The sequence below is a fragment of the Chamaea fasciata genome, unplaced genomic scaffold (assembly GCF_029207755.1).
Source record: "Chamaea fasciata isolate MVZ Bird 193981 ecotype frontalis unplaced genomic scaffold, bChaFas1.0.hap1 SCAF_5, whole genome shotgun sequence".
Taxonomy (NCBI): Eukaryota; Metazoa; Chordata; class Aves; order Passeriformes; family Sylviidae; genus Chamaea; species Chamaea fasciata.
The window spans coordinates 14,162,800-14,189,638 of NW_027094090.1; the positions used below are offsets into that span (position 1 = coordinate 14,162,800).

The 26,839-nt window shown below is 39.4% G+C and overlaps 1 protein-coding gene across 1 annotated transcript; it reads left to right on the plus strand.

Annotated features, from left to right (window-relative positions):
• The first annotated feature begins 1,848 nt into the window (after nucleotides 1–1,848).
• On the plus strand, nucleotides 1,849–26,211 carry SLC26A4 (solute carrier family 26 member 4). Its single transcript, XM_066182900.1, has 20 exons — nucleotides 1,849–2,137; nucleotides 2,476–2,615; nucleotides 4,740–4,850; nucleotides 6,587–6,777; nucleotides 7,232–7,396; nucleotides 9,945–10,097; nucleotides 10,209–10,291; nucleotides 11,240–11,387; nucleotides 13,776–13,889; nucleotides 14,650–14,727; nucleotides 14,915–15,010; nucleotides 16,474–16,580; nucleotides 17,940–18,009; nucleotides 18,329–18,421; nucleotides 18,524–18,619; nucleotides 19,489–19,722; nucleotides 21,188–21,242; nucleotides 21,564–21,709; nucleotides 22,864–22,947; nucleotides 23,451–26,211. Exons 1-20 carry the CDS (start codon nucleotides 1,983–1,985, stop codon nucleotides 23,472–23,474), a joined length of 2,343 nt encoding a protein of 780 aa, XP_066038997.1. The 5' UTR covers nucleotides 1,849–1,982; the 3' UTR covers nucleotides 23,475–26,211.
• The last annotated feature ends 628 nt before the right edge of the window (nucleotides 26,212–26,839 follow it).

Consider the following 26,839-nt stretch of genomic DNA (forward strand, 5'->3'; position numbering starts at 1 on the left):
CTGACTGTACCCTTCCTGTGTTAATTACTTGTTCAGTACTATGTATTTTCCTCTTGATATCAAGTAGTTCTCCTCTAAAATCCTAGTTATATAAGTAATAAGATAATTATAGTTTTGTGGATATTCTAGGAGAAAATAATACGTAATACACAGCCAGTCCTGAAAACTGAGTTTATATGCTAAGTGTAGGGCATCTACACTGAGTTCCTGCAAATGATTTTGTTGTTGTTCTTTGCTTTTATGATTAACCTAAAAAGCATTATACCTGCTGGAGTAATTTCATTGTCTTTGTATTAATTTTAGAACTAAGATGGTGTTATCACAACAGCTTTTTAAAGTTAGTTTTCAAAACTGCTTTTCATGGTGCTCCATTTTTATCTGGAGTGGATTCTAACCCAATACATTACTCAGTTTTGATGCCAGCTCAGTTTTCAGTATGTGCTTTAGAATTTGTCTAATATGTCTAATATGTCTTTTCCAATATTATTTCCATTTCTCCATACTATTACCAGCTAATGAGAAAATCTGAAAGTTTTCCCACCCTGGATTAAGTAACATTTACATCAGACCACTTTCCTTGTTCCTCTGGAACAAGGCAGCTTTTACTGACCCGAGTGCCATGCTTTCAGGTTTCTACAAAACGCTGGGACTTGTTTTGGGAGGGTGGCTGCTTCACTGCTGGATATAACATTGCTCAGATCAAAACAGTTCAGCAGGTTACCCAGATTTCCTTACAGTAGAGCAGAGGGGAAGCCAGTTGCAGAATTAGGAAACCTGAACTGTGTTAGCCCTACAAAAATTACTTCAGCAACTAGCTTCTTTCCATTTTAGTAATGCTGCCTTCAACATGTCTGAAGTTAGGACTATACTTAATTGCTTTAAAACCAGCTCCATGCCTGAGTAGTTCATTGAACAAATACTTTGCTTGATGCTGTACCCTCAGCACCTCTTTGGTGCTGGCTGAAACACTGGCACTTATTTCAGGGAGTCTACTAGGCGAGGAGGACACGTGCTTTGCTTCACTCCTGCAAGACCTTTGCTAGGTTGTCTTCTGTAGATAAGGTAGAAGAGCTGAAAGGCAGCCAGCAGTATTCAGCATGCAGGACTGACTTTTTCAGCCCCAGTCCTATCTGTAATCCTAAATTACAGCAGCGCTGCCAAGGAGTTCATTCCCTACGAGCCTCCTTCAGCAAACCAGAAGCTGCAGCCCTGGGCCACTTTCTGTTCTTTCAGGTGTGACGCAAAGAGCCTGTGGGGCCTGAGTCCCTTCTTCCCACCGAGGCTCCTGCGTGAGCTCGGGGTGGTTTGAAAAGCAGGTGCTGTTTATTAGGCATTTGCATCTATGCATGGAGACGATTCCCAAAACTTGGATCAGGGAACACAGCAGGGCTTTGGGAGCTCCAAGGAGGTTCCGTGCGGGCCAAGCAATGTGCGAGAGTGGCTGGTCCTATCTCACTCCCTCAGGCTCTCCTTAACAGCGAGCACTTTGGCGGGCCGCCGGCGGGCAGGTGGCTCTTCGGGGCAGCTGGTGAGGGGCAGAGGCCATCACCTGTCGGCGGGGTTGGGGTGCGTGCAGCAAGCCCCGCTCCGCACGCCCCCGAGTCATTCCCCCGCCGCCTTTGAAGTGCAGCCCCCGCCCGAGGGGACGGGCGCTGTCGGGGCGGTCGCTCGGGGAGCACCGGCCGGAGCAGGGCTGACGAGGGGGCACCGGGGCGGCGGGGGGAGGGCGGACGGAGGCGTCGCCCGGGCCGGCCCGGAGCCGGGTCTACTCTGTTTCCCCGTAAATAAAGCGCCGGGCCGTGGGCGGCCGTATAAATGCGGCTGCGGCGGGGCCGGCTCGCCCTGCCCCAGGCCGGGGAGCGGGCGCGGGCAGAGCCGTCGGAGCCGCGGTTCAGGACGCGGACAGCGCTGCGGGGCCGCGGGCGCGGCGGCGGGGCCGGCAGGGGGGGCCGCGCTCGCCGCCCGCCGGCTCAGGCGGGGCCATGGCCGCGGGCGGGCGGGCGGCCGAGCCGCTGGCCGAGCTCAGCCACTACGTGGTGGCGCGGCCCATCTACAGCGAGCCCGGCTTCCAGGAGGAGAACGAGCGGCGGCCGCCGCTGCCGCCCACGCTCCGCGAGCGGGCGCAGGCGGCCTGCAGGTGGGTCCGAGCGGCGGGAGGGAGCCGGGGGGCGCCGGAGGGCGCGCCGTCCCGGAGCCCACAAACTCCACCCGCCGAGGGATGGAGTGCCCCGCACGCCAGACTGCGAGCAGACACATCCCTGCTCCCCTGGTATCGCAGCTGCCCATGGGGTGCTTCTTCAGCGAGCGCGCTTTTGACACCAGTACTTGCCCCGTCCCTGTCTGGAAGACGGGACTGTGATAGTCGCTGCCCGTTAAATTTAAGTGTGCATCAGCTCGGCGCTCTCTCACTTTGGGGCTCTTGGGGCGCTCCGGTTGCAGCTCCGCGGGGTGCGTTCATCGCTTGTTTTCTCGCAGATGTTCAAGGAAAAGGGCCTTTCAGATTGCCAAGTCCTTTCTGCCCATCCTGGAGTGGCTGCCCAACTACCGGGTGAAAGAGTGGCTGATCAGCGACATCATCTCGGGGCTCAGCACCGGCCTCGTTGCCACCCTGCAAGGTAAAGCCCGGCACGCCGGCGCTCCGCTCCCCAGGACGTCCCTATAAGGGAGCCGGCTGAACACAGGGACGTTATGCAGATGGAATTACAAATCTGAGGCTTGTTATTTAATACTAGATATTAGGTATTATTTTGCAATAAATAATTTATGGTTTTAATTTATTCCTTTTTCTTTCCTTGGCTAGAAGATTTAAATTTCCTGTGATGTGCTATGAAGATGTATTTAACTTTTCTTCCAGGCGTTTTACTCAATAGTATTTATTTTGATATTTAAAATTCCAATTACATTGCAGTAAATCAGATAGGTTGTGTGGTCTTGTTTGTCTTTCTTGGTTGTCTAAGCCTACAGTTCCGCAACTGCCTACAAAATCTAGTTATTCCCCTGAAATAATGCAACCTTGATATCTACTCCTGTTTAAAATTCATCTCATAGGGTTGTTCAGGTCTCTGCAGAAGACAGCCCTCAAGGAGGTGGTGATGTATTCACATTTTTTAAAAAGTTAAACTTGATGGATATTTAGAGTACGTGGCTTGCAATATTAAGTTTTCCTTACTTCCTTATTCCATTTATTAGTAAAGCTTTCAGTTGATGAACACATAGGAAAGTGGCAGAAATAAGCAGAAATTAGTTCAAACAAGCTACTTAAGGAAGACTCAGAGGGCAGTACCATCCTGGCTGAGGCAGCATCCATCATCCATCTGAGACAAGACTGACTAGAACCCTGACACATTCACCACACTCATTTCTTTAATCTCAGTAGAGTTCTTACACTATTTTCACAATTTTTTTGGCACTGCAGCAGGAAAAACTAGCTGTGTTAAACCCACACTTTCCCTCAATGGAAATTAAATGTTTGCAGAAGGGGACAAAGATTTACATTGGGAACAAAGAAAGCAGTTTACGCATTCCCGATTAGACACAAGTATTTCCTCCTGTCTGTTCCCTTGGAGCATGCTAGGAAGGCAGAGACTGGCAGAAAAAAAGCATTACAAGCTTCTGCCCCAGGCAGGGGGTGACCTGATAAATAAAGAAAGTGATTCTTTCCCAAAGAAGAGCTGGAGGATCTTTGCTGAAGGTAGTGGCACAGTTACAGGATCTGTATGCCTCTTCAAAATGAGCTGGGCTAGACGGACCTTTCATATTACTTGTAACAGCTATTGTGCTCATACTATAACCTCCTTATTTATTTTTTTTTCAGTGGCCCGATTTTCTCTTAATTAGAATACATTTGTAAAACCAATTTTTAAATATACTGTCTGATCTCCTACCTATGCATAAAAAAAAAAGCAGAAAAAAAGGGAAAAAACCCAAATTATTGCAAATCTACATCTAGCTATAATTTTTAAAAATTCTGAAATTTTAGAAAATGCATTACAGAAAAATTGGCCAAAATATTTGCAAAAGAAGAGGCTTCTGGGATCTTGAGATCCCTGAAGTCTGTAATTCCCAGCAACATGTGTGTTACTTGCAGTCCTCCCATCAGTCACAGTAGTATGACCAAGACTTCAGTTTTTTGACCTCTCACAGGTTTTGGAGAATCTTTGAAGGAGAATACTATACTCTGGCTAACTGGGATATGATTTTGAATGCAATTTTTTTTATTGCTTGCTGGATTTGACAGCTCGCACAGGTATGCAAAGGAAGAAGAACCAAGACTCTCAAATTTATGTGACTGGTAGATTAGTTTTTAAGCTGCTACTGGGAAAAGAAGTGGCCCTATTTTCACAAGAGCTGAAGATACTGAAGCATATTTGTTGTGCAGTAATTCAGTCTTGAGCTTGAAATTTCTGTCTGTAACTAGAACCTTCACATATCCTCCTTTTCTCTCAAGAGGCAACACATTCTTGCAACAATGTTCTCCACTTAAGTTTCCTATCTCAGCCTGTGTATTGAGCTACCTATGCAAATACAGGAACATCTTTCAGTACTTACTCATTCAGCGACCAGCGTGGGATATAGAGTCGTTGATACTCACACGTGTGCCTGCAACTGACTTACAGACAAAACATATTCTAAATTGCATCTGGACCAAAGCAATAAATCTTTCTGAAAGTCTATTCTAGACAAGATAGTAGATTGCTGAGAGATTTTAAATGTGATATTTTGATGATCTATCATTTCAGGTTTGGCATATGCTTTGCTGGTTGCAGTCCCTGTTGGATATGGTCTCTATTCTGCTTTTTTCCCCATCCTGACATACTTTTTCCTGGGAACATCAAGGCACATCTCAGTTGGTAACTGCATGTGTACAAGTTACAGTGAATTATCTATTACAAAGTGTTAATTCTTTCTGCAGACATTCATATTTCATACAATATAACTACTTTCTGAAACAAATTGGCTATGGTGAATATTAATATTGGTGGATCTTGGGAAATTAAGGCTTATTTCTTCTTTATACAGGCAATTGTGCATAATAGCTAACTTCAGGTATGCCCCTGCTTTTTTCTTGAATTTGTGCTGAAGTTTTAATCTTGTCTTTGTCCACACTCTATGCAAGAAACGACAAGATCAAGGCCTCAGTAGGCAGTATGAATGACAAACATTTTGTCTATCAGCTAAAGCTCAAGATGGCTAAAACAGAGCTCTTTCAGTCTTCTCTACAAGCCTTACTTGCTGCATCCTTTTTTCATCACTGTGGACAGTATCTTCTTCTTGCCTGTTGTGGAGAGCCAGAACTTGTGTATCCACTCCAGCCTCACTCTCGGTCCTTACCTCAAGGCTATGGGCAAACTTTGTTGATTCTTTCTGAATACTTTCTTTAGAATGTGAGGTTTGTTTCCTGTCAGTTCTCACATTTAAAATTCTTGTTACAGCTTGATCACTGAAGTTCCTTTTTCTTCATTCTAACAAAACCTAGTCTTTCCTTCTTCATATCTACCAAGAACACATTGTTTTTCCCTCCCAGAGCTTTGGCATGATGCTACACTTTTTCATCAGCTTTCTTCTCTGCTGCATCAAAAGTCTCTGTAAGTTTTCTCAACTTTGTTAGCCTCTTCTTACCGTACCAAGCAGCTCACATTTGCTATCCAGATCTGACTTGTTATGTCTACTTAAGGTGGCATTCCTACTTTCTAGATTATCAAACAATTCTTTTTTATGCTTTTCCCAATGCTCTTGTTCATGAAGCATCCTCTAAGGTACCTGTAAAATTAACTTAACCTTCTTTAAGACATTTCGTGACATTTTCCTTTTCTGCATAATTTTAGTAAATAGCTGCAACAAATACAATTACTTTGAGATTGTGGTTTGCTGACACAATGATCACTTTCTCTGTATCTTGCCCAAAGTATAGTTTCAGTCATCTTTAGCCTATGTAATAGCACAATACTGCCAAAAGATGTGGTCCTACCCATTGGATCATGTTCCTGCCGCAACCGTGGTGTTGGGATCCCTGATCATGCAGCACACTGGATCAGCTGAAAACTAACCATGACAAAAAACCAACCAAAAAAAAAAAAAAAAAAAAAAACCCAAAAAACAAACAAACAAAAAACCAAACAAAACCCACCCCAACCACCCCCCCCCAAAAAAAAAACCCCCAAAAAACCCACAAGCAAACAAAGAAACCCCAAAACTTAAAGAAATAAATGTTGCTTTCACCTGGATTGGTGCCCTGTTGTCTGGTTGTGATGCTGATTCAAGGGAGATGGTTGGAGCATGTTGAACATGTTGCCCCTTTTGGCCTTGGTACAGCCCTAAATTGGCTCAAGCAAAGCATGAAACTGCGCTTGTATCTGTATGTACAACATAAGTTATTTAAAGAAGGAGCAGTATTTAAAGGTATTTTAAAGGTGCAGAATTTTTGTCTCATGTATGCAGTGCCTGCAGCTCTTGGCCCCCTAATACCACCAGTGTACCCCAATTACAATATTACATAGTTTCTCTGACCTAGAGTTTCTTGTCTAGTCTGATGAATGCTTTTTGTCAATGTGTGTTAAACTTTAGTGTGTTCTGTTTGTCATTACAGGTCCATTCCCAGTAGTCAGTTTGATGGTGGGATCTGTTGTATTGAGCATGGCCCCTGATGAGAATTTTCTCATAGAAGGCAGTAACGCTACAGGGACTAATGGCACTGTGGCACTGATAGACACTGAATCCAGAGATGCACAGAGAGTGCTGATTGCTAGTACTCTCACATTCCTGGTTGGAATTTTACAGGTAAAATAGTCGACTTGAAGACACAAGGTTGACACTGCTTTAATGTTAATGGGAGGAAAATGCCTTCTTATGGCAGTCAGACATTTTCCTGTAGTAAAAATACAAAAATGAAGGAAAGTTCTCACAAACTTTTAACAGCTTCTTATCATGTGTAGAGTATCTGACAGCATGACTGGGAGCACAGAGAACAGAATAGCCCTGTGATTGCAGACCAGAAGACCTGCATGAAACAGAGTACTAATGGTGCATATCCTGGAGCTTCCTTTCACACATTTCTTCAGGTCTCCTTTATTTCCTTGGATGGATGATACTAAGCTACACTAGGCTGAAATGGGGGAAATATGGTCCTAAAACTCTGCATCAACAAAGAGAAAAAACAAAGCATGAGAAATCTCCAAATAAAAGTGTACCTTTTTGTTATTTAACAAGCTGTTATTCTTCATGATTTTTCCAGGTTATATTTGGAGTTCTCCAGATTGGTTTCATTGTGAGGTACCTTGCAGATCCACTAGTTGGGGGGTTCACAACTGCAGCTGCTTTTCAAGTGCTTGTGTCACAACTGAAAATAGTTCTGAATGTTTCAACTAAAAATTATAATGGTGTCCTTTCCATAATATATGTAAGTATGCCCTTCTAATCTGCTTTGGTCTTATGACAGATATTTTTATATAACTGCTTATCTTCTGCTTCCATTACACACAGGGATGGTTCATATATATGGTGGTAAGTATAGGGCATTCCTTTAGTTCTCACTTTCATGAGGATCTGCAGCTGTTCATTTATAGCTGTGGGGCTCTAAGTGGCTGCCTTTGAGTTTCCCCAGACAGAAAGTCTAATTGCCATCTTGAAGTCTTTTTCAGACAAAGCACTTTTTCACATGAAGTTTAAATGTGATTATCGAACAAAACAGTTTTTCACTTCTGGAGGCTACAGTTTGTCTCATCCCTTGCTTTCTCACTTGCTGTGAAGGACGTTTGATCATTATTAACCCTGTCAGGTCATCTCCCAAAGCTGGCCAGTCTCAAGGCTCTTCACACTCAAACCAGCAGGTCATTCTGGTAAAGGGCATCATTCTCCATTTCACACTGTAGCCATGCATGTGAATACCTAAAGGATAAAGATTCCCACCCTTTGGCCAGGCACTTGTTGGTTAGCAAATGTCAGGCTGACTGTTACTGTCACAACTCCATTTGTTGATTTTATAGAAAATGCGCAAATGGAGAAAAGTTTTGGCTGCATTAAAGAAATACTGAATTCCTAGAGGTCTTGTATTGCAGAATATTATCCTTTCCCAGGAAAATTATTCAGAGTTGTGTCACTGACTTCATCATGAAGCTATCCAGGTTCACAGTATTTTAGATCTTCCATAGCACTTCGTATTAGGATAGCAGATTTCTAAAAGTATTTGGAGATTTTACCTGCCAGTTCTGGCAACCAGACTAGCAAAAATACAACAGACATCTAGATTAATAATAACGGGATGAATATAACTATAAACAGCCAGGTAAAAGTTAAAAAAGAAATCTGGAGGACTATTTGTGGGGGTAAAAAATTAATATCTTATGGGCCTTTTCAGAACAAATGAAAACTCTTCCCCGCAGACAAGGAAAGTTAGGTGAGACAAAGTACTGGATAACAGACCTTACAACAGACATGGCACAATGATGGACTTGTTAATCCAGCAATTTTTTTCCATCACTTTGTTTATTGAATGGATGGTATTTAGTATAATACACTTTTTAAAAGGACTTCGTGGTTCTTCCAGCTCCAGCAAGCCTGAGTGGGATGCTGACTTTCTAGGTTAAAGTTCAAAGCTTCTGTGTTCTTGCAGGTGAGCCAGGTTGATGTGTTTGCAGGTGCATGTAGAGCAAAGAAATTGTTATTTCTGGTCTGCTCAACCAGTGATTTGCTGTGTCTGCTTCAGCAAGTTTTGGACTTGCTTCAATAGTGTTGTTTAACAAACTGCAACACCAAACATCCAGCATCACCAGAATCCACAACCACAGTTAGGAAGTTACTGTTTCCCTGTGAAGTGAAGCAGTCTAAGAGGTCGTCAGCCATTCTTTTGGGATCTGTCGTAAAAAGTAGAATGGGCAAAAATGGCTTCAGTCAACCAAGGGAGGGCATCTGATTCAGTGTTTCAGGAAGGCTTCTTCTTTTGCTTAGAAAACATAGCTGATTTGCACTTAGATATTGTATTTCCAAACCAAAGTCTGTTCAGAAGGGTGGGTGTGGTGCTGCTGCTGCAAACCTCTTATGTTTAAACCAAAAGCTCATTACTGGGGGAACTAACCAGGATGCAAGAAGTCTGTTTCTAGCCCCTTTTCTACCACATCTTTCTGCTACAGCTATTTCACTATGCATGGGATAATTATATTTTCTTGGAGACAGGAGGCAAGTGAGAACTACCCTGATGCTTAGGAGGAGGACAGAGGAGTACTTGTGACTTTTCTGTAATTATCCCTTCATGTTTTCTCTGTACAATAACTTGTAATAAACAATAGGATGAAGCAAGGGCATAAGAAGGGTAGAGAAGGGAGCTGCCTATTTCAGCCCAGTTGAGAATGCTCCAGTCTGGGGCTGAACTCTGCTGGGAGGGTTAATTTAATGTAGACTGAGGTTTAGTGGCTGCTTTTCTGAAGTGCAGGATTCTCCACAGCCCGGTAGGACCTGTGTATTCACACCCATTCTCTGCCAGCAGTGGAAATTGGAACCATGTAAGGCACAGACCACGTGTACTGGGCATGGAGTGAACCAGAGCTTTGCCCATGGGTCTGCTAGCTCTCTTTAGAAAAATGAGGATGTCTCTTGCTATTTGTCAAAGTGAAGGAGCTTCCCTTCCTTGCTCTTATATAGGTGGAGGTAAAACACAAGTAGAGAGTTAGTTCTTTTTACCTAGTATTAATTGACTAAAAATTGGGAATCAGAAGCCCCGTGTGGACAATACTTGCAGTTATGCTTTTCCTATTAAATTCACTATTAGATCCATTTACGGATTCTGTAAATTGAACACCTTGACAATATATTTTCCTCAGTCTTCTCCATGCTTGAATGAAGAAGTTACTTGGCCTTCTCCAAAACTCTATGCGTCTGGATCATCTCATGAATATTTGCACATCCTTTGAGTAGACATGGGCATGTTTTATGTTGTCATTTTTATTTTTCAGACTCTTGTTGAAACATTTGAAAGAATTGGTACCACCAACATTGCAGATCTTATTGCTGGACTTCTCACCATTTTTGTCTGCATGGTAGTTAAAGAAATAAACGATCGGTTCAAACATAAGATACCTATACCTATACCAATAGAAGTTATTGTGGTAAGTAAAGGGGCATAACAAAAGCTGAAAACAGACAAAATGGATTGGTCTAGCTGCAGGAAGACAAGAACTCTTTTTAAGTCTTAAAACTGTTGTTTTATTTTATTACAGACAATAGTAGCCACTGGCATTTCATATGCTGCCGACTTGGAAAAAAAATACAATGCAGGCATTGTTAAGAGCATTCCAAGAGGGTGAGTGTCTTTGTTTTGTGGGAAAAAGGTATTATTTTAATTGGCTAAAAATGACTGTAGTAAGAGAAAATGCATAAAAGAAACATTGAGAGCTGTAACCTGAGTTTAGAACTCTGGTCTGGAGATTTTCTGAGTTTTACTTCTCGCTCTATCAATTATGCCACCTAAATATGTTGCCTAGCTTTCCTTCTGTAAAGTGGGCTTAGGAATGTCTATCTAATTCATTAAGTCCATCTGAAAATTAATTGCTTCCTGCTCATGGACTGACTATAGGACTATGAAAAATGGTTTTAAAAAAAATAAGGATTTTTAATAAAGAAATTCTGCATAGATTTAATTTCTGTAATCCTGAGTTATCCCACTGTAGTTCATATTCATGCTGCTACTGTTATGCCAATCAACTTTGTCACTTCTGTACTCATAAGAGCAAAGATTGAGGATTACACTGGTAAACACTTCCACTTGAAAGATTCAGAGCACTTCACAGTAGTAACCTTCACATTCCATTTGGTATTCAAGGCTTAATTAATTAAAATTTGTGGAAACACAGTAGGGGATAAAATGCTTCTGAGATCTTACTGAAGAAGTATGTTAACAATAGTATGAAGTGTCATTAACATATTTATGGAATTCATCATACTATTCAATACATTCTTTATTCGATGCTTCAAAAAATGTAGTTTTTCACTTTGCTATCATAAGGCCAAATCTCAGTCATGCTGAGAACAATGGGAGCTTTGTTGCTGACTAATAGCATCAGGATTTGGGCTGGGGTGAGCTAGATAAGCGTGTTCTGTATGTCAATGGGCTGTTTCCACCTTTTTATTAACTTGGAACATTACACTTCATATTATAAGCAACCTGTATGCCTCTGCCTCAAACTCCTTGACAGTAGTGGTAAGAACAAAATTCAAAGTTGGTAACACTAATATATTTTCTAAATGCTAGATTTTTGCCTCCTGAGCCTCCAAATGTCAGCCTGTTTTCCCAGATGATTGCAGCCTCCTTTTCCATTGCTATTGTTGCTTATGCTATCGCTGTATCTGTGGGGAAGGTATATGCAACCAAGTATGACTATGCTATTGATGGAAACCAGGTATGTATAACCGAAGTAGTTTATAAACATAGTAAATGTAAAACGTGCTGATTTATGTAGCCAAATGAAAGAAGCACCATTCACACACATTTTTCAGACGAGCACTGAAGTCTGACAGGAGAAATTCTTTCAAGTCTTGAAAAAAAATTAGCTGAAATGGCCACATAGAGAAGAGCCAGATCCATGTTCAGTATGGGCTTTTCATACTATTTCATTCCTTCTGTAGTGGTTTAGTGACTGCAGTAGCTCTGAAAGGGCTGAGCACTCTATAGGGGAATTTTCTGGTGATGTCAAGCTGACATGGCCTAGCAACCTTCTTTCCATTTCCACTTGTAAGGAATATGTAAGGCATATTTTGAGGTGGGTTGCTGGGGCAGATGAAGGCAATGTCACGTTAAGAAGTTGCTCTGGACAGCTTTATTTAGGCTTAGTCTTCATGCAGGATGTGAATCAGCTGAACTTTACAGTTAATAAATTATTGTACTTCTCAGCATGACACCAGTTAGATTAAAATAACTATACTTGTAACCTAATAGATCAGCCCTGCAGCTTAACAAAAGTTAATGCCTACCAGCATATGAACATGCTGGAGTAGCTGTGTGCACTAAATGGCTGAACTGCTTTAAGCGCTGGTTTCTAGGGGCACATAGCTAGAATGTGACATGAACTGTGCATCACAAGCTCTTACAGGATTCCTGCGTTTGTTCAATGTCTTCACCAGGGGTTATGTTGCTTGCCCATGGTGTGGAATTAAAATGTCAGAAAGCTTTCTTATCCTGCACCTGTGCTAATTTTTAATTTTATCCTTTAAGCATATTAGAAAATGCCCTCTCTACAACAAATAGATGAGTACTTTGTTTAATGAGTCCTTTATTTTAGTACTAATGGATTACATAAAACTTGACTTTAGAAACACTGTTTTGTAATATATAAGAAAATTATGTTTCTGTTTGTCAGTTTACAATCCTCAAAGGTCATATCTGGTAACACTTGGTCTTAAAGTTGACCAAAATGCACCAACTTTCAGTTTAATAAATCTCAAAGAATAATAAATAATCCTAGAAGTGCTGTTTATGCTGTTGTCTTGTTGAATATGTTGCTCTGCCAGCAGTGGTGTGCTTCAAAGATACTGATTAAATATTGTAGTAGAAGAATTAGTTTATAAAAGCAAAGTGCCTTCCTCTCAGCGCTATGTTATGAATTTTACATGTAGCAAAGGTTAAATGCAGCCCAGGATGATGGGTAAATAGTTTATTTGAGCTGGAGAAGTTAAAATAACATCATAAAAGCAGGTAGTAAAAGAACTTTGAAGGATGGGTTGATACTATTATCTACCAGTGTCTATCTATATTGGCTTCATATATCCGGATTATTAACACCCAAGAACACTAGGAGCTATACCTCCAATCTTTTCTCACAGATCACAGCAGTTACATGGGAATAGGCATGAATAATTTAGGTCTGCTCCTGTTCTTGTCATTGAAGCGAAATGAAAATTTACAGGAAATTTAATTTTGTAGAAAAGAAGGGAGACAGTCAAAATCAAATCTTAAATTATATTTTAAAAAGCTTGCAGTGAGTGAAAAGCTCCTGTGCCTGTGTCAGCTTGGTGAAAACAATGTTTCTTTTATATGTGTCAATTATATGGGGTTGGTGGCAGACAGCTCCCGAATTCTTTACTTCCCAGCAGAGGAATGGCCCAGATCCCAGGACATAAAGCTCCCAGGGTCCTTGTCACTTACGCAGAAAAACCAGCATCAGTAGGTGCCGGCATCTGTGACCCTGGGGCAAAGCTATGAGAATACTGCCTGAGACTCAGCATGGGTTCATTGGGATGCTTAGAGTGAAAAACTTCTGACTCAGCAAACTAGAAGTTTTCGGTGAAACTGTGTTTTATTGCAAAGTTCCTTAATAGTTCTACTAATAATACAATAATACATTAGTTAAGGGCTTGTCTAAACTCTGACTATTGTACTGATCAAAATAATTTGTTTAGCTCATGATACCTGGGAGTTAAATTTATTCTAGTACCTATTTCTTGATGCAATTATTCCAGTGTAATTCTTAGTACAAAGGTGTTTAAAAGACACTTCCATCAATGTTAACTTCCATTAGTTCCATCAGTGTTAACAAACCTAGCATTTCTCAGATGAGTATGTCCACTTCAGGGGGAGTATACCAACTTCTTTGTGTTGTTTTCCAAACAGAGGTAGCTGCACTGGCACAAGAGGAATTTGTATGAACAGTTAACAGCTATTACTAATTCATACTCTTCTTAATATTAGTGTGCCACCTACTTTATCAACTACTGCAGAAGATATTGTCTTTCTCCATTGAAAAATTGTCTTCAGGCATCTTTATTTACAACATTATCGAATTACCTTTCAGGAATTTATTGCCTTTGGGCTCAGCAACATTTTTTCAGGTGCCTTTTCTTGTTTTGTTGCAACTACTGCTCTTTCACGGACTGCAGTCCAAGAAAGTACCGGTGGAAAGACTCAGGTAATGACTTCTTACTAGTACTGTGCACAGGTAAATTTAATTTTGTGTAGTCCACTGATTTCACCGTGAGATGAAAACAGTCCTAAAACAATTGTACTGCTGGCACATGGAAAGCCACGGGTGTCTTAGCAGCTCGGCTCTAGTAGTGAATCATTTTTGTAGCTCTGCCAGAAGAGGGCAATCAAGTTTTACATAGCATGAGTTACCTTAGGGGTCAGAAATCTTTTAACTCTAGTTCCCCAGAATTTCATTTCCAAGTAGAGGACTGAGTTTGTCACAGTAGGATGTAGGAGGAAATCTCTCCCAGCTGGCCATGATATCTTTAAGCTCCCACGTGCTGGCCTGAGCAGCTCTGCCATTTGCCATTCACCATCAGCCATGGAACATCTTTGTCATGTTAACGACTTTGTTTTACCAAACTACAGTTGTGCAGTTCTTAACAGTGAAAAACTCCAGGTTATCCAGCAGCTCCTTTTCCAGCTTACACAAAGACTGCTCCATTCATCTGTCTTTGTAACATAACCCCTCAAGAGCCACTACCTTGTGTTTATTTAGACTTCCTGCTTAATTGAATTCCCTCTGTGTTAGCCGAAGTGCATAATGGTTGCCCGCATATGCCTCAGCAAAATGACACTTTGGCAGGTCTCTCTGTTCCTAAAGAAATGTAATGTGCAACTGTTTATATCTTTTCCTTTGTAATCCTAGAAACAGATGATAGAATCGTAGTAAATTCATTTCCTGTAAACACTGTTCTTTGCAGGTTGCTGGAATAATCTCAGCTGGGATCGTTTTGATTTCTATTGTTGCCCTGGGGAAATTGCTGGAGCCCTTACAAAAGGTACTGTACTCTTCCTCTACAGCACAGCCACATCAGATCCAAGTGCTCCACTATGATGGGCAAGATTAATTCTTTAAGCTGTGACTGATTCTAGACAGGGCTGTGGTTTATAGTGTGTCATGCTGAGCACTATCTTAATGTGCATCTTTGCTTCTGAACAGCATTTTTTCATTATTTTTCTTCACAGTCTGTGTTGGCAGCTGTAGTCATAGCCAACTTGAAAGGGATGTTCATGCAAGTGTTTGATGTTCCCCGTCTATGGAGACAGAATAAAGTGGATGCTGTAAGTAACCTGTTTTTTTTTTCCTCCTGCATGTTTTTGTCCAGTTTTGGGGTTTTTTACGTTCTAATGCCATCCAAGTTTCTCTTAACTACCACATAAACAGGATTTTGAGGAGTTAACATCAGAAAACTTTTATGTGCATCCTTAAAATGCAAATGCCATGAGGTCAGTAAAAAAATTCCCCATTTTTAGGTCAGTATTCTGCTAATCTTTTATTTCCTAAACCCTGCAGTAAGGGTGCCAATCAGGGTAGTTGTGTGCAGTGATAACTCCTTCATATCCATTTCCATAGTTTACAGCAATCTTGTGTTGATATGGCTTGAAAAGAGGAATAAAGATGGCCTGTTGCCACCTTTACCATTCTCATTTTATCTTTTGCCCTGTTTAAATGAGTGGGAAAATCTTTCTGACTGAAGTCAGATGACCTTTCCTTAATTCATGTACATATATTTATGTTGTTAGCCCATGAACATGCCATTTGCCTGAATAATCTCAGCTAGTCCTCAGAAAAAAGTTTTCTTGTTGTAGCAAGACTAATCCAAGCTAGAATGTGGATTCATTTGGCATGCTAATGGACATGTGAACAGACTTTTCTTATGAACCACTATAACCATATCTCAGGGTACTTGCTCATATCTGCCACTGTGTATTTTGTGGAACAGATCTTCACTGTGGCTTTTGGGGCAGGAAAATATTGCAGGGAAAACATTTTTTCCATGCAGTCCTTACAGTTCTTAGATTTTACATTGTCATTGGGCAGTACCTGTCTTAGACAGATCTCAAATATGTTAATTAATCATTTACTGATATATAGACAAAAGATCCCATTGACTTCAGTGAGAAGTGCAAGCACTCATCTTTTTTAAAAATTTAGTCTACTGCATGGGCAGTGATGTAGGAAAGAACTGAGGAGTGCACTTCAACTGTTCTGCCTGAATATTCAGTGGAGATCTTAGAGAAGTGCCATCAACCTGTTAATATGAAATACCTCTCTTTGCAACAGTTCTTTCTGATTCTTAGATGTCACTGAGGAATCCCCTTCCTTCCCTATATGTCTGCATGGGGGGCATCTTACAGTGTTTTACATCTTGGTAAAATAAAACTCTTTCCAGTTTCTAAGAAGGATAAACAAAGATTGCCATCATCAGAAATAAGTAAATGCAACATTTAACTGTATCTCCTTTAATTTCACCAAAGGAATCATATCCTTAAAAAATATTGTTATGTTGAAAATAACCTTATTTCCTAAAAAGCTAACTGTGCCTAACAAGATAATGATGGATGAAAGCATCTTGGACAAAGAAGAAGGCTTTTGTGTGGAAGTCAGCTAATTGCTAGCATGCTAAAATCAGTTCGAAAGTTCAAATATGCTTCTGATATTATCTGGTCTTTAGGTTTCTTTAGGATGACCAGGAATCTCATGTTAGAATTAAAATACTTTACATTTGCTATTTCTTCTCCAGATGATCTGGGTTTTTACATGTATAGCATCCATCATTCTGGGACTTGATTTGGGATTACTTGCTGGCCTGTTGTTTGGATTGCTGACAGTTGTGCTGAGAGTTCAGTTGTAAGTAATACAGTATCAGAAATAATTCCTAGTTTTATATTATGAAAAAGGAATGTAAAATGCTGAAATGCAAGATGATTTGTGGCAGAATATCTGCTTGTTTTTACAAAAATTTTGAAATTAAAAAAATCTGTTTCTTGTAGAACAGGACACTTTTTGTGTGCTATCATTTAATTACACTGATAAAAGAGAAGCTGCATGATTTTATCAGTATTTCATACCATGTTGGCCACTCTGGTGGTACTTAGCCATATTTTTGTATGCACCCACATAGCTGAGTTCTGGACAGGGACAGGATCATTCTAGATCAAAGATAAGCAGATGTATGTATGGCTTTTGTAATTAGTCCATCATTATAGTAACTCTCAGCAGGCAATACTACTACAGTACGTTGCACATGCCAATAACCTTTTCACTTATTGCTTATACAAGACTGATTGTATGGCCGTAAAAGAAGAGCAAGAGAAAGCATGAAAATAAAAAAAAAAAATTGTGCTTCTGGCTGATTTGTTGCTGCTTAAAGAATATATGGCAGTGGAATGGTGAGAAAAGGTGGATTTGAAGAATCTTATTTGGTCATCTTGTTATTTTTCATTGAACATTTATCTAAAAGTACAACATAACCTCTTTCCTTCAGCTTGGAGTCCAGAGAGTATGGTTACTACCATTACCAAAAGATAGTTGCACCTTCAGCAAATGCCTAAAAATAAAGCCTTGTAAAAGTCATTACATGATAATAGATTGTTCATTACATGATAATAGATTATAAAAAATGAAATTTGAAGAGCCTCAAAAAAACATTCCCAAATTCAACTCAGATAATGTTACCAAAATATAAAGGGGACATGAGGCCTTACAAACTTGAGAACAATTTGTTTCAACTGTTAAATATATATCTGGAGACTGCAAAACATTTTGGTTTTGTTATTGACTGAAATAAAAATTAAAAAGGATGGACAAAAAGATTTACATAATCTGAAAATAATGTAAATGTATTTCAGTTGATATGAAATGGAATAACCCATCAATTTTTTTCAGTGTAAAAAATTGGTTTTTTATATTTCAAGCAAACTAACCTTTTAAAATACTGTTCTGGTTTGGGAAACCAATTGAACAAGTTGTTCACTCAGCTCTTTAATCAAAAAGGTGCATTAAGTAGGCTGAGACCAAAGTACCTTGTTTTTTATAAAGGCCCTTTCACTGCAGTGACACAAAATAGCTGAAACACTTTTGCAAGTCTTAGTTTGGCATTAGAAGGCAAACTACAGGAGTCAAAGACACTTTGTATGCGGCAATCCTTTCAATTCTGTGAGTGCCCAAGTATGACATCTACCTTCACTGTATTTTTATTTCTGTTAGTCCTTCATGGGGAGGCTTTGGAAACATTCCTGGCACAGACATCTACAAGAAGGTCAAGGACTACAAAAACGTAAGTAATTGCTGAGTTGTTTTCCTTCAGTCTACGTGTCAGTATAAGAAAAGGTTGTGCCTTGCATTTTGTACACAACTTGAATTTGGAAGTGGGGTCCTCAAACACATTTCAGCATCATCTTCATCCATATAGTTGGTCCATCTTGCATGCTGGGGCTGTAAGCTTCTGGAAATGGAATCCTCTCAATCATCAACAAATCCATGCATTTTTTTTTTTTTTTAGTTAGATATGTAGTTGAACTGTTGAAGCAGTTAAACTGCTTCTTATTAGTCAAAATATGGCTGTTGCTGTTTAACCTTATATTCTTTGGCAACAGGTTATAGAACCAGAAGGTGTAAAGATTCTCAAGTTTTCAAGTCCAATTTTTTATGCTAACATTGATGGACTGAAAAGCAGCCTCAAATCCACGGTAAGTGATAAGTTATGGGTTTGGAAGCTTCTTAACTATCCTTGACATTTCCCCAGAATTATACCTGAGTTAAGTTAAATAATTTTGGTCCTTTTTCTGTAGGTGGGATTTGATGCAGTCAAGGTATATAATAAGAGACTTAAAGCACTGAGGAAAATACAAAAGCTAATCAAGAAGGGAAAATTAAAAGCTACTAAGGTAGGCCTTTTAAAAATTATTTATTTCTCTTTTTTCTCAAAGGATTGTTGGGGATTTTTAGTTAAGGCTTAATTGTGAATTACTCTGTACTCATCTTTAAAATAGAGATGAAAAGAGTGACTTACTAAATGGTAGTACAGTTTATAAGTAGCATAGAGAATTTATAATACAACTTAACTTACAGTTTTAGTAACTTAGACCCTAACTTAGAGTTTCTAACTACCTGGACCCCCTGCAGATCAGGTCAGATCTTAATACATGGTATAATGTATCAATATAACAATCATAATCTAGACTTAAAAATTACATGAAAGAAGATGAGTCATCAATACCCAGAGAAAACAAAAGACAGTGCAGGCATCCCTGGCCCCTGGGGGTGTCTCACTGTCAGCAGCAGTTTTGGTCCAAATTTCCCACCCAGGACTTGCCATAGACAGTGCTCTGTGCACTGTTACACTTCCCTTTTCTCTGATGGGGTCATCAACTACACCTGGTTGTCCATGTGCCTGGGACCTTCAAAGCCAGCAAGGAAGGGAGAGATCAGCTTGGTGCCCAGGAGCCTTGAGGCTGGTAGGGAGAGGAAGAAGAAATCTGTTTGTCTAATTGGTTCACAGGACCTTCAGGACCTGAGAATGAGGGTAAAGGGAAGAAATACACGACCTGCTCGGCCATAGAGAACGGCTTCTTGCCTTATAAAGTGGCATTAATTATGCTAACCACAGTACCAGGATTGGCAGCAGGGGATGCTGGTCACAAGTGTCTGTCTTGTCAATTTCTTCAACAGAAGGTACCACGGGGTGGTATTTTCTGTAACTCCCAAATTTTCCCCATGATTAAGTTCTATATTCCAAATATTATCTGTGCATTAGAATGGCGTCATCAGTGAGCCTGGTATTAATAATGAAGCTTTTGAGACTGATGAGGAACCTGAAGACAACAACCAGGATCTTCAAGTTCCCACCAAAGAAGTAGAGATCCAGGTGGACTGGAATTCAGAACTCCCAGTCAAAGTAAACATCCCCAAGGTGCCCATCCACAGTCTCATTCTTGATTTTGGAGCAGTAACCTTTTTGGATATTGTAGCTGTGAGATCAATAAAAACGGTAAGGGCATTTTTTTTCTGATGTTCTATGAAAATGAAACTAGTCAGTGGTATGTAAATCAAGAGCTGTTAGCTGAAGTTAATTTCTGAGTTTTAAAAAGTATGTTGTTGAAAAATACCATCAAAATATAAACATGAAAAATACCAGCAAAGGTAGAATATTGGTGGTTTGTGTATTGTAAATGCATTAAAAGAACAATATGAAGGTTGCATAGTCAAGTACTCAAAAAATTTGACTGCAAAATGTGGTCCCCTTATATGCATATGTTATGAAATATTTTAGTTATATATTTTCTTTCCACATGCCTACTGCTTTAATCTGGGCACAGGATGATGCTCACTCAACACAGAGGTAGTAAAAATTTCATCTTACCATCCCAGTTCAGTCTTTAGCCATAAGATTTATTCATTCATTCCTTCATTTATTCATTAATTCCTTCATTTATTTGTTCATTTTAATTATGAAGGAAGAATGATTCATTTCTTTATAGTGTTTTCTGTGGCTGTTATCAAGTGCTTCATCAACATTCATTAATAGTACATATAGGGGATAATATAATAAACAATGTAATAAGGGGATAATATTCCTTCCTAAGAAGGAAATGAGGTGTAAAGATTAAGGCCAAGTATTTCCATTATTTTTTGATGCCCAGTTACAAGTGTTTAGGACCAGATTGTTCGGTCCTCAGTCTTTTCTGATATTTTGTATATTCAGATTGATGCTTTCACTAACTTAGTTTTGCAGCTGGGACTACTTAGCCTATCTGTAAAACCAGATCTTTACCATGACTCAAGTTTATCAATTAACAGAAACAGAATTAATAATCACTTCTGAAAACACTAAGAGCCTTGCCTGCCACCAGGAAGCCAGGGGTAGATTCTTGTCTCCTGCCTTTTAACTAAGTGAAATACAGGAGCAGTGTGTGCCTTGCATCAGCTTCCTGCCTGATTCCCACATAATGGGGAATATGGGGTTTGTTGATATGACTCTGTCCATATCTAGCTTTTTCATCCAAGAACAGGTCCATCTGGTGCACTGCATGAGGGGAAAATCTGTGTAAAAAACCCCTGCATGTGCCAGTGAAAGAGTGTACCATGTCACACGTACATGGGGGAAATAAAGCTCACTCGGGCCCACGTGGTCCCACTTGGAGAGATGGTTATTCAAATTTTGAGAACAGAACAACAACCTTAATTGGCAGCGATGGCTGTGCAAGTAAAATGGGTAGTTCCACTCACACAGTTGAACATAGGCCCAACCAGGTACTTAACTACTGGATCTTTAAGTACAGCAAAGTATTGCAGTACCTTAATTATGATGAATAAACAAAATGTCCTATGTGGAATGAAGACAATCAGAAAGAATTGAAGTGTATGTGCCTATACATTACACAGATGTACAGACATATATGTATTTTCTCCTTATAGACTTTATTTATTGATGTCCTTGTTGCAATTTTTTTTAGATAATTAAAGAGTTTGAGAGAATTGATGTGAGAGTATACTTTGCTTCATATCAAGGTAAATATCCAAGTATTTCTACTTTGACTCATGCAAAGAATAAAATGAAGGTGAGAAGGGATATCTCTAGATGTGTCTGTGGTAGCATCTGCACTAATTAATATGTGAACTGAAATACTGATAAGCATTGTTGGCTCCACTGGGACACAAAAATGGTGGGGTGTAAAGGAAATACGGAAAGTAGAAGTCAAGACTAAACTATAACTGATGGATTCATTTGGCTGTATATTTGATTTCTGACAGTTGCAACCATGTATTTTAACATTTATTTCTTAAATTACTTCATATTGTATAAAACTGTTATGACTTTCTTTTATTCAGACAACCTTATATCTCAGCTGGAACGGGGTGCCTTCTTTGATGACACTGTCAGAAAAGACATTTTTTTCTTGACTGTCCATGATGCTGTGCTCTACATACGGAATCAAATGACATACAGTGACAACCAGGATCCCATATTTGAGAAGGTAAGGATATCCAGCAGTATCTTTCCCTTCCTTCCATCATCTAGCACTCATTCTTGAAGTTTCTGTGACACATTTGAAAACTAGACCTAGAACTGTAGTACAAAAAAAGCAGGAGTCTAGTAAAATGGGCAGCTTCTGTAGTACATGGCTATTTTTCTAGATCAAAGGAAAGGTCTGTCCACTCCAAGAGCTTGTTAGTGAAAAGAACATGAGAAACAGCACACATAGAAAACACTTCATCCTAAGACACATTTTCTAATTTCTGACTGCTGGCATCTTAAGAACCTCATCAGCTGGAGGTTGCATTTGGAACATTACATTTAATTGTTACAAGATGGAGTTTCCTTCAGTGTGTCTGTAATACTTCTTTTGGAACCTGTGACACTATCCTGTGGAGACGGGTTCTCTAATTTAATATTCTATGACAAATATTTCCTGCTTGCTTTAAGCCTGCTGGAATTCTGGATTGTTAGCTGCAATGGATAATCATTCCCTGCTCCCTTTCCTTACACTCCACAGACTTCTGATCAAAGCTATAATCTCACTCTGCTTGGCATGGATGTGTACAGAAGCTGTTCCACACTAGAGTTCATTCCTGCTGCTCTTCTCTGTGCATTTCCTCGTTGTATTCTGTATTTTTTCAGATAACCAGAACACTCTATAGTATTTAAAGACTTTCTGCACTCTGTAGCATTTAAAGGGCCTTCATTAGGAACATGGTCATATAATGTCCTCCTTTCTTTACACCACAATTCCTTTCCCAGCAATCACTATTACAGTATTATGAATAAATAGCAATTAAAACTAATATTACAGATAATTAACTAGGACAGGACCCTTATTTTTTATAAACTTTTCATACTAATTTTTATAGTAGAGATTAACATTTTTATAATGCTATACAGCAGTTTAAAGATAGATTTTATTATTTTTACAAAGCCATAACTAGTCATGTGAGCAGAGACAGGCCCAAATGCTCTGCAATTTATAAGTTCCTCTCAGCTGAATTAAATCATTATCTTTGTCAAGAAACAGTAAACAACAGACTCTTCTAAATTGTGGAAGTTATTTTAAGGTACTTCAGAGTAAAAAAATCAATTTCAATGATATGGACAACATGTAACTCGTATGCTTCTTAATTTCTTTCTACCAAGATTTCACTCATGCAGGAGTCTAAAGAACCCATAGAGTTCACAGAAGCCAGCCAGCCCGATGATGAACTTGATGTTCAGGAAGAGGTATGCACTTTAGAACTGAATGTATCTATTCCTCTGCCTGTAGCCTTTAGTCATGCTGTGAGAGTATGGCCCTCAACAGGTATCTTCTCCATACATAAATACCTTCTCTGGATACTGAATGTCAGTGATAAGTGAAGTCACATTTTTCTTGAGATGGTAGTAGATTATATCTGCTTAAGTATTGCCTCATCTCTCTTGCTTTAGAACTACTTTTGCCTTACATAGGCTTATAAATAGAACTAAACACAAGCTGGTTGCCTAAAGGAAGGCTTTGTAAGGCTTGAGGCACCGGAGTCCCAAATGATGACCAACCTTCCCCTTTCATTCCTCCTTCTAACACAGCAGACAACTTCTTGCACAATCTGCAGAGTTTACAGAAGTTACTTTCTTTGTAATTTCACTGAGTTTTTAGTTTACACAAACATGTAATTTTCCCAGATGGTGTATACTGAGAACTAACCATGGCCTGTTTCTGTCCAACTTTCAAAAAACCATTTCTCTAGGCTATGCGCCGACTTGCTTCCTGAAGGACTGCAGGTACTGCCCTGCCTGTGAGTGCACAGCAACATTCACGCACCAGTTCTATCTATACCAGCATTTTCTGCTATGAAACCAATCTTTGCACTTGAAGAAAACCCTGATTGTTTGTCTGAATGATACAGATCTCTGCAACTCTCCAAATTTTAGCTAACATTATCCCAGAAATATTCTGGATCTTGATTCTGCAAGCACTTTCTGCTATGATATATATTAATAAAAAAGAAAATCAGAAGACTGTTGTGAAAGATGTACTCAGTTATGGGACTAGTCAGGAAGAAATTGCACTACACTTTTGTCAGTTTGTACAGGATGAAAAGCTGCTCTGTGGTCTGCCCAGGAGAGTGGAAGAGACCAAAATCTTTGGATGGCAAACCTTTTGTTCAATGTTTGTACAAAGCCTAGTAAAAGGGCAGGAGTTCTAGCTGGCCAAGGCTTTAAATTCTAGAACATTAGTATGAGAATACGTGCTGACAAGCCTTGAAAAATGTATCATGATCATTGTTTTCAAGCAATTCCTTAAATTGCTGCAGGTTGTTAGATCACTGAAAGAGGTGACAGGTGAAGCTCTCACATGAACAGGAAACAGCACTGAACTACACTAATACTTCAAATAGGAAAAGTTTCTAAAAACCCTTGGTTATGGGTTCATTAGTTCTGTATTAATCTCACTGCAGCAAGTCTTGCACTACTATTAATGATTGTCCCTTAAATGAAGGACAGACAGAAGATGATTATTTTGGCTAGGTTATATAATCATCAAGAGGCAGATCATGACATAAATTAAGGAAAACCTTAGTCCCTGGAAACTTAATGAAATCTGTAAAACAAGCTGATGCTGAGTGCAAGCAAGAAAGTCAGAATGTGACCTTGTATTGAGGTTTGGGTTTTTTAAATGGAATATAGGTGTATTTTTTGTTTAATGAATAGTTATATTTTTATAGAGATTTTTTCTTTTAATATTCTACATCAAACTGCTGCTGTTCTTTTACATATGAAAGTTCATCATGCACAAGTGCAATAATTTACAAAAGATAAAGATTTGAACAGCAAAACTTTAATCCTTAACTAATGTTCTTAATTTTCATGAAGAAGAAATGTATTTTGATGGAAAACAGACTGCTACCTTAGATTTTTTGGTATTATTTTTAAATGGGAAAAACCCTGCATTGTGAGGAAACAGATAAAAACTGAAGTGTAAGAAACGTCCAGGTATAAAATGCCTTTAAGTTAACAATGTGGAAAATTAGCTCAATTATTTAATTCTCCTTACTTGATTACATCAAGGAAAATTTTCCCACATTACACTGCACAGAGATTTCTGCTGCAGGTAACAGTGGAAAAACTAAGCACTAAAGGAATTATCCTGGCTTCAGGACCTGAGTGAAGTCTGTCAACATCTGTGAAAAAAAACCCTATAAACTTCAGCCAGCTGGACAGTATCTTACACAACAGGTAACAGCACGAAAACCAGCATCTGTATTCTCTTGTTAAGGCAAAGACTTCAGCCTTCACAACAGTGAAGTTTCTCAGCACAGACACTTGAACTTAGGTGATGCTGGTGCTCCAGTCCAAGCCAGCAAACAGCAGGATTGTATTCACAATGGACATGGGCCATTTGTCCCTGGGATGGGCATCTCCCCACTCTGAGAATGAGGCAAGCGTTCAAGAGGCAAATCACACCACTCTGTACCTCTTCAGATGGAACCATTAATTTCTACTGACACTAATGCTTCAGCCCAGCCTGTGATTTGACAATTCATGCTTTTAACTCTACCTGTCCTCCTTCTGTCCCCTTGCCAGCCTCTCATGGGAGGTTAGCACTTCAGCCCACCTTACTGGCCTGAAGTTCCCATCAGGCCATGGCCCCAACTCCTCTTAGCCTGACTACTGGAGCAGTTGCCAGTGTACAAGGCCAGTGACACGTTTTTTAGAAGCTGTATTGCTTTTCTAAAACAGATGCACATTTTAAGTAAAAAATAAAATATTCTACCTGGTAAGTGAGTTTTCAGCTAATTGTCATGCAGGACACATTCTACAGAAAGAAATGGTAGAAAAAATGGTAGCAGTGAATTTTTTTTCTCAAGAAGACATCTGCACTGTGGAGTAGAGATTCTTGACAGAGATGTCATTGCATTATTTTTTGAACTTTCTCTAGTTCTTGTCTGTACAGGTGTTTAAAAAGCAATGAAACATTCAATAATTGTCTTCCAGTTCCTTTCCAAATATGACATCTGATCTGAGATTGTGATAAAATATGAAAAAATGCACTTATTCTTGGCCTGTGTATTTTTTCCAGGCATGGTTGTTCTTAATTTAACAGGCACAAAATATTAAACTTTTTCTAAAAAGTAGCATTTCTCTCAAAGCCTACAGTGGCATAGACGAGTAAGAGGTAATATGCAGAATGCATTCAAATGCCTAAGTGGTTATGTGCTTAATTTTCTATGTATGCATCAAAATTAAGGATACCAAAATAACAGATTTTTGCAATGAAGCTAAAATTCTCTAAGGTTTTGTACTAATTAAAATATCTTTAAGTAGTGTAACTAGATGTGTTTATATTTTTCCAGTAGGATAAAGAAGTGGTATTTTTGTATGCATTTTGAGTATTACTGTTCTGTCTTTGCATGTCAGATATTAAATTTGGAGGTGTATTTTAAGCTTTTTTACACTTTTAAAAAGCTGCATTTGAAAAGTAATTGTACCCATTAACTAGAAAATAAAGTTGTGCATACTGAGAATGTGTCCTTTGCATCTGTGTATTTGGGGGTTTCTTGTTTAGTTTTGGGGTTTTTAAATCTTCTCTTTGTGAATTCCTATTATGGGGAGATAAGGCGTATTGTGAAGGGATGAGTGTCACGCTTCCCTTGCGTCTGTTTTGAGGATCAACAAAGACAAAAGGAAAAACCTGTTCCCTCTGCCTTGTGCGGGTAAGACAAGAAATGTTAGACTTTAATGGCAGCTTTTAAAAGTTAAGGCTATAAAGATAATGAGAGACATTGTCTGTAGGGGAACGAGATCCCAGTCCGGGAGGCTTTTAGTGAGACAATCACCAATCTGATCTGCATGGAGTAGAGTTACCTGTACTTTAGGGTTGTGGAAGGACTGCTCGAGGCCGTTTTCTATTTATAAGCTATGACTTCGTTGTATTTTTCTTTATTTCCTTTCTTCAGTGCTATAGAAACATTCAGCATCGCACTGAATTACACAGGAATTACAAAAAGCAAAATGTAACATTAAGTCCTCTCCTGAGCTGGTGAGCTCTGTTGCTGTGAAGCTTCTGAGTGCTCTGAAGATTCACTGTTCCATCGCTACAGCGTGTCAGGAATCTGTCCTTTCCATGCTAAAACTC